This window comes from Loxodonta africana, chromosome 11 (assembly GCF_030014295.1).
Source record: "Loxodonta africana isolate mLoxAfr1 chromosome 11, mLoxAfr1.hap2, whole genome shotgun sequence".
Classification (NCBI taxonomy): domain Eukaryota; kingdom Metazoa; phylum Chordata; class Mammalia; order Proboscidea; family Elephantidae; genus Loxodonta; species Loxodonta africana.
The window spans coordinates 56,620,235-56,634,029 of record NC_087352.1 but is presented as its reverse complement, the minus strand read 5'-3'; the positions used below and the strand labels follow the sequence as shown (position 1 = coordinate 56,634,029).

The 13,795-nt window shown below is 48.0% G+C and overlaps 1 protein-coding gene across 1 annotated transcript in view; it reads left to right on the top strand.

Annotated features, from left to right (window-relative positions):
* The first annotated feature begins 4,613 nt into the window (after positions 1 to 4,613).
* MAPK4 (mitogen-activated protein kinase 4) overlaps positions 4,614 to 13,795 on the top strand; it is a 58,561-nt gene continuing 49,379 nt past the window's right edge. The window contains exon 1 of the mRNA XM_010586733.3: positions 4,614 to 6,097. Coding sequence (XP_010585035.2) covers positions 5,468 to 6,097 — 630 coding nt within the window. The 5' untranslated portion in view covers positions 4,614 to 5,467. The remainder of the gene's footprint in view (positions 6,098 to 13,795) is intronic.

The following is a 13,795-nucleotide window of genomic DNA, read 5'->3' as shown; positions in this document are numbered from 1 at the left end:
CTCCTAGTCCAGGGGAAGATTGATAACAAGGACCTTCGTCCAAACCCGACAGAGAGAGAAAGCCTTCCCGTAGAGCTGACAGCCTCAATTTGAAGTAGTAGCCTGCTAGACTGTGAGAGAAGAAATTTCTCTTTGTTAAAGCCATCCACTTGTAGTATTTCTGTTATAGCAGCACTAGATGACTAAGACAGCCTGTTTTTGTAAATAAAGTTTTGTTGAAACGCAGCCAGGACCATTCATTTAGGTATTATTTATTGCTGTTTTTGTGCTACAAAGGCAGAGTTAAGTAGTTGTGTTGAATAGTTGCAGCAGAGACTGTATGTCCTGTAAAGCCTAACATATTTACTCTCTGACCCTTTACAGAAAAATTTCCAGTCCCTGGTCTAGAGGATGCTTTCACATAGACTACAGTGATTATGATCATGAGCTTTGGAGTCAGACAGACCTGACTGTGATGGGAATGGCTCCTCCTAGACTTGTGGAGTGCACAGCCTATTCAACTATAAATATCAGCCCCACCTGAGAAGGATTTCCTGCAAATTTTGTGGGGTTCAGGAGAGGAAAGAAAGCAGTATCTGTGAAATGTCAACCCCTCACTAGGGACCGAAGCTCCTGCTGAAAGTCAACAGCGTGAGTTTTGGGAGGATCTGAGCAGGCAGGGGAGGTGAGTCTAAATTTAGACTTTCCAAAGAAGATTTGTAAAGCAGAGCCCCAGGAATCCCAGAAAGGGACAGTTGGCACACACCATCTTCTCTCTGGTTTGCCTCCACAAGTAAAAAGCCTGGATGAGTAAGAGAATAATTAATTGGACTCAATATGTTGCTGGGGAGTCAGTGAGAAGTCAGATGCAACAATGAAGTGCCATTGTTTGGAGTCCTGGGGGACAGATATTTCCATTCCTGTGCTTTATTATGACCCTAGCCAAGGAATCGTGGGAGCCAGCTCTGAGCTTGTAAGATTTACATGCATTCTTCTTGCTGGGTGTCATTTGAGCGCAGCTGAACTGGTGACCCTCGCACAGTGAATTCAAACTCCCTGGGTTTGAAATCACGCCTGATTCAGAACAGCTCTGAGCCACCACCTCTGATGGAAGAATGGCTGCACTTTGTTCTGAGAGACTGCCTCATGCCCAGAGCAGCCATACCTGCTCCTCTGCCCGAGTGGGCACATCTAGATGTCAGGCCCCACTGGGAGAACCCCAGGACTAGTGGGTCCGGGCCCTCAGTATATCATGCAAGAAAAAAACCGGTTGCTGTCAAGTCAGTCCCAACTCAGAGCAACTTCACACGTGTCAGAGTAGAACTATGTTCCATAGAGTTTTCAGTGGCTAATTTTTTGGAAGTAGATTACCAGATTTTTCTTCCAAGGTGCCTCTGAGTGGACTCGAACCTCCAACCTTTTAGTTAGCAGCTGAGCATTTTAAGTGTTTGCACCACTCAGGGACTCCAAATGTACTCAGGTACTTCCTTTTCACTGTTATTTTCTAAGCACTTACCTTGTGCTCTGGAGCCTTGGTGGCACAGTGGTTAAGAGATACAGCTGTTAACCAAAAGACTGGCAGTTGGAATCCACCAGTTGTTGCTTGGAAACCTTATGAGGCAGTTCTACTCTGTCCTGTAGGGTCACTGTGAGTTGGAATCGAATCTATTGCAACAGGTTTGGTTTAGTTTTTACCTTGTGCTCTGGACTTAAGAAGCTTGAAGTCTAGTTGGGAGCTGGACATGTATAAAAAGTTAAATAAGAGCATAGGTTAGTATATAAGACAAAACAAACAAACAAAACCCTGTTGTCGTCGAGTCAATTCCAACTCACAGCGACCCTATAGGACAGAGTAAAACTACCCCATAGGGTTTCTAAGGAGCAACTGGTAGATCCGAAATGCCGACCTTTTGGTTCGCAGCCATAGCTCTTAACCACTGCACCACCAGGATAGTGTATAGTAAATGCCTAATAAAGTATACACATGAATGCTATAGGAGATTAGGAAGGAGGGAGATGTCACTAAGAACTGGGTGGTCAGGGACATTCAGAGAGGAGGTGAGACTGTCTGGAATCCAGGTGACGGCAGGATTTTCACAAGTGTCGCCAAAGCAGGTGAACATTTCAGGAACTGGGACGGTGCCCCAAAGAAGCAAGACGGGAGTTAAAAGAGAGCATTTAGAGGCCCATGAGGAAGCTGGAGTGGCTGGAATCAAGCCTTCCAAGGTGACATGGTTCCTGCCCACTAAAACTGACAGTGAATACAAACTCCCTGGGTTTGAAAAGGCCACCGAGCCAGACAGACAGACAGACACGTACGTACAGACACACACACAAACGGGAGATAGTCCCTCCCTCATGAGAGGAAAAGGAAATAGTTTTAAAAATAAATAAATCACTTCCTAATTATTCACAGATTATCTGCATTGCAGCTTATCTCTGGCAAATCCTGCTTCCAGCTTGCTTATGAGGTCATCCCCTCCATGCTTAGGTGTTCATTCCTGTCTCCATTTACAACCCAAAGCTGCAAAGGGAAGGGGGTTTCAGCATCTCTCCTCATAAAGCAAAACGTGTCATTGCTTCTCCTGACTTCAGCTGCAGTAGTCAGAGGAGAGACGGAAGGGAGACCAGGGGCAGCTCTTTGTTCCCCTGAGCTAGGTATTCAGTGGCCTTCACTAGCACAGGACTTAGGCTGTGACTCGGTGGATGGCCCCAGTGCCGCCTCTGACTGGCTAGGCGTCAGCAGAGTGAATGTTCTCCATTTATTCATTCATCACATGCTTATTGACACCAGCTATGTGGAAAGCTCTCTGAGCCTCAGTGCCCTCATCTGCAAAGTGAGAGGCTGGACCGCAGTCAGCATTTCTTAGTGGATGTGCTGTTGGCATTTGGGATGTGTCTTAATTTCCTAGTGCTTCTGTAACAGAAAAACCACAAGTGGGTGGCTTTAAAGAACAGAGATTTATTTTCTCATAGTTCTGGAGGCTAAACATCCAAAAAGACCCTGGTCTTGGCCCTGTCTATTCCTTCCTTGTCAGTAGCCACAGGTGTTCTTGGTATCTTGGTGATCCTTACATGGCTTCTGTGCATATCTCTGTGTCTAATCTGCTGTGTTTGTAACTAAGAACTGATTAGATTTAGAACCCACCCTACTAGAGTGCAGTCTAATTAAAATAACAAAGAAAACCCTATTTCCAAGCAGGATTACATCTATAGCTAGAGGGGTCAGGATTCCAATACATATTTTCGGGGTGGGGTGGGGGTCACAATTTAGTCCATAACAGGGTGGATCTGTTATTTACTCATGGGAATTCTTGGCAGGATGGTTACAAATCTGACCCTGCCCCGTGACCCTTAAATGAACCAAGGAGAGCAGTACCCAGTTAAGGACCACTGGACTTGACCTGTAAGATTGCTTCCCAATCTGAAATTCTGTAAGCCTGTGATCACTTTGTGGTTGGGCCTAATGAAAACGTGTGGAGGAGAATTGCTTTATATTTGGCAATTCATCAGAATTGTAGGCACATCTTACTCAAAAGTAAGGGAATTTTTAACAACAATAGCAAGTAACATCTGTTGAGCAATTACTGTGTTCCGGACCCTCGACAAATTTCTTTCTTTTAGAGTTTTTAGAGGGGATCTGATTATCTCCTATTTCCAATCATCTGTGTCTCTTCACTTGCCACCTTAATTTCAGAGTATTGAGCTGACTGTCGTTTTACTTCATTTATCATTTGCGGTGTTGTACAGAGTTCAGATCTGAAAGTGCCCCTATAGGGAACCCTGCAATACAATGAGAATTGTGCTGAGTACAGTGTTCATTCTCTGTGTATCCATGGACTTAATGAACTTAGAAAACCTGCCACTCTTTAGAAGTGGTCTGAATTTACATTGCTAATTTTGCTGTTTTATTCTCCCCATTTGGGTCCTATGCCTGTAATTTGAGTCAGCAGCCATAAGGGGGAGTAAGACTTTGATTGGACTCACTGCCTTAAAGAGCTGGGTCCCATCAATCAGAGTACAGCTCACCATGCCCATCCTGTTGTAGCACTGGAAGTCTGTTCAGTGGTTTGCTGGGCAGAGAGCCCCTTTTTTATGAGTGGCGATGTAGTTCCCTTGTAATATGGTTGGCATGTGTGTTTATGCCACCTACATGTAAAGGAAGGGATATAAATGTAATTAAATCTCAGTCCATGGCAAATTCTCTCTTAAAATATACAAAGATATTTGCAAAAAGAAGGAAGAAAAGGGGCCCATGTGGAAAAACAAAACGATTGATCCTTTCTTTTCTGTCTACAACTAGTTATGTTTCACTCTGACCCTCCCGAGCTAGTTCTGATGTGTGTGTTTGGTGGGCATAATGGATGAGTTTTGCAAAGTTCACAGCTGGTAATTCCCACCCACGGTTTGCACACATTCACCTTTGAGGAGCAGGCATTCACACGAAGGTGCACCACGTGCCGGTCTTATCAAATCAATCCGTCTTCTCTCTTCTTGCAGGGGAGCACTGCTCGCAGCAGGAGGGTGGCTGGGCAGTGCCAAGCCTGGAATCCCCTGAGCAAGCAGTGTTTCAGCTGGCTGGACAGATCAAATAACACTTGGGCTGGTTAACAAAAGACATGCAAGTGGGAAGGTGTTGGAAGCCAGAGTGTGGAAATTTACCCAACGTTATTTCGTTGACAGGGAAGGAAACTCGGTCTGAAAGATGCTGTGCTCCTGTGGCCTCTCTAAGTCCAGCAGAACACGGTCTCACTCCAGGTGGCACGGATGAAGGAGTGGAAGAGGATGCTGCCCACATCTGACCCCTCTGGAGGCTCCTGGCCTGGCTGCTGAGCTTCCCTTGGATTGGGACTTCAGGTGCGACTTGGTGTAGAGCTCATGAATGTGCTGGGGCTTCTGCAGCTTTCTTTACCCATGCTCACCAGACTAGCTTGGCTTTCAGTATCTAAAATGAGCTGGTAGAAAGGGGAGCTGACAGAGGTAGAAAGAAGTCCCTAGAAGCCTCCTGAATTCATGGACAGGATTCCTTTGTACTGCTCGGGACACAGAGACTGCTAGGCAGCTGGAGGCTGTGGTACAACAGAGCTTTGGACCATCTTAAGGTAAACGAACACAGTTCAGCAAACAGCTCCTGCATTTCAGCGAGAAGGAACCTCTTTTAACAGAGGATTGAAAGGGGAGAGTTTCTGCATCTTTTACTTTGAGCTCCATTATAGGAAACTTTATGTTCGCCGAGATAATGATACTTTTCCTCCGAAGATGCTCTGTTTGAAAGAAGCATGAGGCATTCCAAGCTTCAGGGAGCATTCGGGATATGTAGGAGGTGGTGGGTAGTAGCCCTACCAATGCAGGCCAACAGTCTGAGCCGCCAACTTCTAAAGCTCAGTCAACATGAACATATGACCTTCTCATCCCCAGAAAACTGGTGTCAGTGACATCACCCAGGAGGAACAGCATCCCTCTGCTTTGCGATTTGACAGAATGAGGTATGCTGGGCAAGCTACCAGCTGGGACCTGGCCTTTCCTGATTGCCTCTTCACTGCGTGGGCAAACCCAGACCACTGAGCCAACAATGGCTGAGAAGGGCGACTGCATCGCCAGCGTCTATGGGTATGACCTTGGTGGGCGCTTTGTTGATTTCCAACCCCTGGGCTTCGGCGTCAACGGGCTAGTGCTGTCAGCCATGGACAGCAGGGCCTGCCGGAAGGTGGCAGTGAAGAAGATCGCCCTGAGCGATGCCCGCAGCATGAAGCACGCACTCCGGGAAATCAAGATAATCCGGCGCCTGGATCACGACAACATTGTGAAGGTGCACGAGGTGCTGGGGCCCCAGGGCACCGACCTGCAGGGTGAGCTGTTCAAGTTCAGCGTGGCCTACATCGTCCAGGAGTACATGGAGACAGACCTGGCGCGCCTGCTGGAGCAGGGCACGCTGACAGAGGAGCATGCAAAGCTGTTCATGTACCAGCTGCTACGCGGGCTCAAGTACATCCACTCCGCCAACGTGCTGCACAGAGACCTAAAGCCCGCCAACATCTTCATCAGCACTGAGGACCTGGTGCTCAAGATTGGGGATTTCGGCTTGGCAAGGATCGTTGACCAGCATTATTCACACAAGGTAGGTCTGGCTGGAATGGCTCACACAGGTGGTCATCAGAATCTTCAGGAAGACTCACAGTGTTCCAGAGGGTATTCTTCACTCCATGGGCATTGGGGTCAGTATTTGGGGCAGGCTGGAGGGTGGTAGAAAGATCACTGGCCTGAAAAATTGTTGGTGGGGGGAATCTGGTCTTAGCCTTGGCTCTGCCACATTGGATGTGATCAATAACGCTGGGCTGTATAAGGAAGGGGTTGGACTAGATGATCCCCAAGATTTCTTCCAGCTCTAAGGTCTGTGGCTTTAAAATTGAGCAGCTGAGGAATTTGCCTCTGCCATCTTCTTAGCTCTCTCTCTCTCTCTTTAACTCTCTGCTATCCTCCTAAGTATCTCATCTCCCTGCTGTCTTGCTCAGGACTCTCCTGTGAGGCTCCCCACCATCTGGGGCAGAGCCTCGTGCTCTCTCTAGTCCCTGTCATCTCTCCCTCTCATCAGAGCTTACCCATTCTATGTCGCATTTTCTCAGTCACTGGACAGCAGGCACAATAATTAACCTGATAAACTAGCCTTCACTGTACATTTGTCAGCTAATGGCTCAGCTCTCTCAGGTCCCATGATGCCCTGGCCCCTCAATGTGACATTAAAGCTACAGGTGTCAGGATGGTACTACTGAGACCTCACATGGGTGGCTGAAGGCTCCACCAGCTGCAGCCATCAGAGCTGATGCAGGTGCAGGCACTGCCATTTACTCTAAAGGACACATACTACTTCTCACCTGATCGACTGTGCTCTTCAGGACCTCGGAGCCCTCAAAGATTCTATTCCTTCCCTCCCAAGTTCCTGCCACTTGAGGGGAGTCACTGACCTAACACCTCTCAACAGGGCTAGGGGTGTGTGACTTCCAACCTCGTGCCAAGACCTTTGTATTATGAATATTTTTATTAAAATAAAAATATCCACTAGGGAGTAGGCACACCGTAAACTGTTATTGACCAAGGGGCTAAGGAGGGTCATGACATTGAACATTCCCTCTAGGACCCCACTCCTCTGCTGCCCCTCGCCACTGTGTTTGCTGGTGGCTGGAAGGCCACAGGTACATACAAAAAGCACTGATTTGTCTGGGTGGGTGACTAGGGGAGGGGAAGGCAGGGCTCCCTGGCCTGGAACTCTGGCTCACCAAATCAGCCTAGCTCTCTATGGCTCCTTGTGCCACAAATTACTTAGCCGCCTTTACCATGCATTTGCCCTCTGCCCCTCCTCCTGCAGCCAGGCCATCTGTCACTACTGATGGCCGACTCTGTAAGCAGGAATGTCTGTGGTGAAAAAACAATGCCTCCGTGTCTCCCTGTTGCCCAGTGCAGCTTTTACTTTCTCCCTCTTCCAAGGAGCAATGGCTCCAAGCAATCAAACCAAAGGTTTTAAACCCAAATCAGTTCCTATTTGGTAGAAAGGCCAGAAATTCATGACACTCTTACTTCTGGGATGCACAAACCCTCTTCTGAGTTGGAATTAAAAAAGAGTACATTTGGGAATAGTGATAGAACCTCCACTGTGAGTTGGTGAAAGGGTTGGCTTGCATGAAGTATTACAGGGGAAGTGCTTAAAACAGCATGTAGTCAACAAAGATGATTTGTTGTGGCAAAGATTGTTTGTAGTAATGATACTTAGGAGGTGGCACGGTGTAAGAAAGGGACCACGTATGAGGAGTCAGAAGTCTGAGCTCCCTCTGATGGTGCTAGCTTGGGACAAGGCCAGTCACTCATCCTCTGGGAGCCTCAGTTTCCTCGTCTTTGACACGGACAGTAATACATGCCTTGTCTGACCCACTGGCTTGTGGTTAGGATCAAAATGGACCATGAATGCACAATCCCTTGGAAGGCAATAAGGACTGCATCCACTCTCTTAGAGAATGCTTGCTGAGCATATTTTGTGCCAGGCTGGTGCTGGGAGCCATGGGGGGACACCATGGCGGGGGGCACTGAGGCTCCAAGACCCTATGTGGCCGTGGTTGTGACTGTCAGCCAGTTACTCAAGGTGGGAAGCCACTGCTGCCGTCAGGACTTGCAACTTCATGATGCAGAAGTACTTGGATATTCTGGCTTACTCCCTTCAATAACATTGACCGTGGGAGGTTAAAAAAATAATTGGAGCAGGTAGGAGCCAGTAGGTGTTTCTGCCATCCCTGTGGCTCTGTGTTTGGCAGGCGCTGCACACCCTCACCCTGTCCCCTCCCTCACAGACTTTCTGCTTTTAGCTTCCCTGAGTGATGACGAAAAGGCTTTATATTTGGTGCTTTTGTTTATCCAGTGTGCATTTAAGTCAGTTAATCCTCATGATGCTGTAAGGCACTTAGGGCAGGCAAATGGTCCATTTTAAAGCTGAGAGAAAGGGCTTTCTCAGGCCTGCATGGCTGACCATGGCCTTGGGGCACTAGAGGTTGGCCCTTCTTGCTATCTTGATGAAGAGTCTTCCCACGCTCCTCCTCCTCAGGAAGTTCTTGGAATCCCCAGCTTGAACCTAATCTTTCCCTCCTCTCAATCCCCATGTCACCATTTCCCCATCCCCTCACCCGTATCTTCTAACACTGACGATTCTCTGCTCAGCTTTCTGGGTATTTGTGCTATGCCCCACGTACTCTCTGAGCTGACAGTCCCTCTGCCTTCTTGAGCACAGTCCCTTATTCATCTTGATTTCCCTGGTGCCTGAGACATGGCTCTCAGTTTATTTTGCTGACTATGTTGAATGGAGGCATCCCTGGGTGGCGCAGATGGTTAAGTGCTTGACTACGAGCCAAAAGGTTGGCGTTTCGAACTCACCCAGAGGCATCGTGGAAGACAGGCCTGGTGATTTGCTTCCAAAAGATCACAGCCTTAAAACCCCTTTGGAGCAGTTTACTCTGCACACATGGGGTTGCCTGAGTTGGAATTGGCTCAGTGGCAACTAACAACAATAGCAAATACTGAGTGGGTGTAAGCCTAGTCATTTACCGGCACCTTACAGATAGAACGCTAGTTGGCATCATTGATTCCATGTGGTTAGAAGGCTTTGACTCTCAGGAAAGGAGCACATCCTTCTTTCAGCCACTGGAATGGTGGGTCAGATGTGTGCTTAGAGGACGATGTATACATGTGAGCTGCTCTAACTTGACCCTACCTAAAGTTTTGTGGACCCTGGATTCCCTTTGTCTTAACTATCTACTGCTGCTATAACAAAACTACTACAAGTGGATGGCTTTAACAAATAAGTTTATTCTCTTACAGTTTAGGAGGCTGGAAGCCCAAATTGAGGGCACCAGCTCCAGGAGAAGGCTTCCTGTCTCAGTCAGCTCTGGGGGAAGGTCCTTGTCATCAATCTTCCCCTGCCTAGGAACTTCTCAGCACAGGGACCACAGGTGCAAAGGACGTGCTCCACTCCTGGCTCTTCTTGCTTGGTGGTAATGAGGTCTCTCTCCTCTCTACTTGATTCTCTCTTTTATATCTGAAAAGAGATTGCCTCAAGATACAGCCTAATCCTGTAGATTAAGTCCTGCCTCGTTAACATCATTGTTGTTGTTAGGTGCCATGGAGCTGGTTCTGACTCAGAGCGACCCTATAGGACAGAGTAAAACTGCCCTATAGGGTTTCTAAGGAGTGGCTGGTGGGTTTGAACTGCTGACCTTCTGGTAAGCAGCCAAGCTCTTAACCACTACTCCACCAGGGCTCCATAGAAGTTAGGATTAACAACACGTAGGATAATCACATCAGATTACAAAATGGACAGCCACAGAATACTGGGAATCATGGCCTAGCCAAGTTGAAACGCATTATGGAGAGACACAATTCAGTCCATAACACCCTTGAAGAAGACTGTGTTCACCGGGGTCACAGCTGGCGCCTTTGTGTGGGCTACAAAAAGGGCACTCCTTTTTTCAGCCGGTGCTGCCCAGTGCCAGGGACAGTCTTAGGAATCCAGTGGGGGCTGGATTCTGCTGTGTGGCCACGCATACCTACTCAGCTATGTGCCGCAGCCTGCCTCTCGCTATCCTGGTTGGGACTTTCTCAAGGTGGACAGTGAGTCTCCTTCGCTTCCATGTCCTTTCATCTAACACAGGGCCTGGCACAGGTAGTAGCCCATTGTGCTTGTCGAGTGAAGGAGATGCCAAAGGAAATGGCCTTCTCTTCTCTAACAAGCACCGAGCAGTACTGGTGCTTCAAGTGACACTTTGGGTATGTGTCACTCTCCCACACTGCTTCTATGGGCCCAGGTCTTTGCAAAGTCCAGAGGGCAACCTGAGGCCCCTGTAGCCTGCACTGCTGATGGAGGTGGATGGTCAGTGGGTGGCAGTGGTGGGATGCTCTCATGGTTTTCTCTCAGCAGAGGAGGCATGGGAAACGCCCGTCTGTTATGTTATTAGCATTCACTTTGCTAACTACATGACCTAAAAAAAAAAAACCTCGTTGCCATCAAGTGGATTCTGATTCACGGCAACCGCATGTGTAAAACTGCCCCCATAGGGTTTTCTTGGCTGTAATCTTTATAGAAGCAGATCTCCAGGTCTTTCTTCTGTAGTACTACTGGATAGGTTCAAACCGCCAACCTTTAGGTTAGTAGACCACTGCAAACTGACCTCAGGCAAGTTCTTTTCCTTGGGTAGCTCATTCCTAGAAAAAGAGATCTGTGAAAGGACCTCACCATCATCTTCTCCGTTCCATTTGTTTCATGGATGATAAAACTGGGCCTAAAAGGGAAGAGATCTGTCCAAGGTCACACCATGAGTGGCTGAACAAGCAGTAAAATGCATATGTCTTGACTCCATGCCCACTTTTTTTCTGAGCCTCAATTGTTCTATCCAAATGGGGATACTCATTCCCATTCTGTTTATTCATAGTGTCAGATGTGACTGTGGATATCAGAGTGCTTTCAGATGTACCAGGGGCTAAATCAGTAACATTAAACAGATGCCATGGTAATACCAGGCAGATACCCAGATATCAGTTTCCCCTCCACTGAAATAGGGAGCCAATTTCTGACCTGATGGCCACTGGCTGAGTCAGGAGGCCCTACCTGGAGGGTGGCCTCACAGCCAGCCTCCACCCCAGGGCAGCCCAGCCTGTGGTCCTGTTCCGAATCCTCCCCACCCACCACCTCACCAGGCCCACTAATTAGTCCCTTGCTGTTTGTGTCTGAGAAGAGGCGGCTGAAGGATCAGAGCGTGTTTTCTTTAGAATTGATACTATTAGGAAGTAGAAGATGTCAAAAAAGGGAGGTGGGGGGAGTCTGTCGTTTAAGACTTCCCTGAGCCCTGTGTAAATTCTAAGAAATGCCAGGAGCCCTGGGGAGAGTGTGCAGAGGGCCTGAACGGCTTGCAGGCAGACTGATTAGCTGGGAGAATGCTTCCCTCCATGCAAGAACCACCCGAGGAAGCTCTGTCCCAGACCCCCAAGCCCTGGACAAGGGAAGGCCAACCTTCCATCCTGGCACTGAGTCCTTGTTCGGGGCTGCCGGAGGCTGCCAGCAGACAGGCCTTTCCTAGGACTATAGACAGAAGATATCCAGGGGAGAAAGGAAGAGTACAGGGTCCATTGGGATTTGGGCAACCAAAAGCTGTTGCGTTTTGAGCAATCATTTGAGCAAGTCTGTTTTTTGCTGGACTGGCCTGTGTTTGAGCCCTAAACCCTTTCTACTTCAGAGCCCTCTGTCTTTTTCTTACCTTATTCACCATCAGAACGCTTCCATACTTTGTCTCCATGCTTCATAGAATCACACACCAGAGTCACTCTGAAGAGTCCATAAAAATCAACAAGTCCAGTGGTTCTTAAAGTATAGTCCTGGACCAACAGCATCAGCCTGACGTGGGAACTTGTCAGAAATGCAAATTCTCAGGTCTCATCTTACCAGTTAAACCAGCGGCTGGGAAGTCAATTCTGACTCACGGCAACCGCATCTGTGTCAGAGCAGAACTGTGCTCTGTAGGGTTTTCAATGGCTGATTTTTCAGAAGTAGATCACCAGGCCTTTCTTCTGAGGCACCTCTAGTGGACTTGGACCTCCTACCTTTGAGTTAGCAGCCGAGCACATTAACTGTTTGTGCCCCCTGGGGAACCTGGTGCCGCCTTAAACCTACTAAATCAGGAAATCTGGTGGTGGAGCCCAGCAATCTGGGTTTTAACAAGACCTCCAGGTGACTGTAATGCTTGCTAACTTAAAGAACTACCGATCTAAAGAGATGGAATAGTTGATCTGTGGACAGAAATCCAGTGCTCCTGGGGTGTTTGCTCATGCCCTGAAGCTCTGGTTCTCAAATGTCAGCACAGTGACTGGCCAGGAACTTCCCCCTGGTATCACCTGTGTATTTGCGGCAGGTACCTTAACCCAAAGGGCTAGCTGATGGTGGATTATGAGGCATGATGCCAGGGTCTGTGGAGATTGTTTCGGGCAGGATGACTTTGTATGGCCTCAGTCGCATCACACTGGAAACTCCCGTTCCCCCTTCACACAAGTTTGGCAGAAAGTGACACAAACCAGAGACCTAAACCCAAAGGAAATAACGGGTCCTGGTTAGGTTTGATTTTCAGCAATATTTAGACGATATGGAACAATGATTTTGGAAAGCGTATACTTTTCATTCTGGTATAAACTGCTTCACTAGATGTTATTTAAAAACAAAACACTGGTTTCACAGTTCAGTAAAATTGAGCGTTTGGTTGAGGGCTCAGCAGATTGCTGTAGTTTAAGGCTTGTGGTTCAATTCAAGGCCCCAGAGAAGGACAAGAGGTATATGATGCTGAACATATAAAACCAAAAAAACCAAACCCGTTGCCATCAAGTCAATTCTGACTCATAGCGACCCTATAGAACAGAGAAGAACTGCCCCATAGAGTTTCCAGAGAGCTGCTGGTGGATTCGAACTGCTGACCTTTTGGCCAGCAGCCAAGCTCTTAACCACATAAAGCCACCTTAAAAAGGCTCTGCACAGAAGCTTGGGCGGCAGAGTGTACACTGGTTTGGTCACACTGATCACCCTCACCTCCTCCCTCTCCTGGCCACTGTGCCTTCTTTTAGCGGCTTCTTGTCTGTCTAAGCCCAGAGAGCCTCTCCCTTGCTGCGTAGGCAGATATATGGAAAGCTCTCCTACAGCACGAATTCCCTTGAAACCGAACCTAGAAAGATGAATGCTCATTTTGGTGGCTCAAGCAGAGTCTTTGTAGGTGATCAAAAGAGTGTCCATCTGGTATCCCACGTGCTTACATTTTGGTGGTCTCCATATGTACCCCAAGGTGCAGGGAGTAGGGGAAGGGCTGGCCCAGAATCCTGCAACAGAACTGGGGTCCACAGTGCTGGTGCTGGGAGGGGCCATGAGAAAGTGGTTCGTGGAAGGACAGCTTGATAAGGGCCCAGCTAGCAGGGAAGGTCACTTTCTTCTTAAACCGCTAAGCACATTATTCCAAATCAGTGGAGCTGAAAAGACTTATTTAAAAGACTATGAAATATCCCTTTTTAAAGGGGAAAATATGACCTAAGGATTAGAACAGAGGGTGTACTAGAGAGTCAAGTATCCCTGAACACTCAGACTTAGAAAGCCAGTTTTCTGGCTTTTGTACCTCCCATTCCCTTTCCCACTGCAGTCCCCTCTCCAGGAGCAGGGTCTTCGCTCTGTCCCTGAGCCTCCAGGGTCCTCTTCTACCCTCTTCCAGAAGAAGCCCACATCCAGGCTTCCCTTCCTGGGAAGTAACTCCACTTA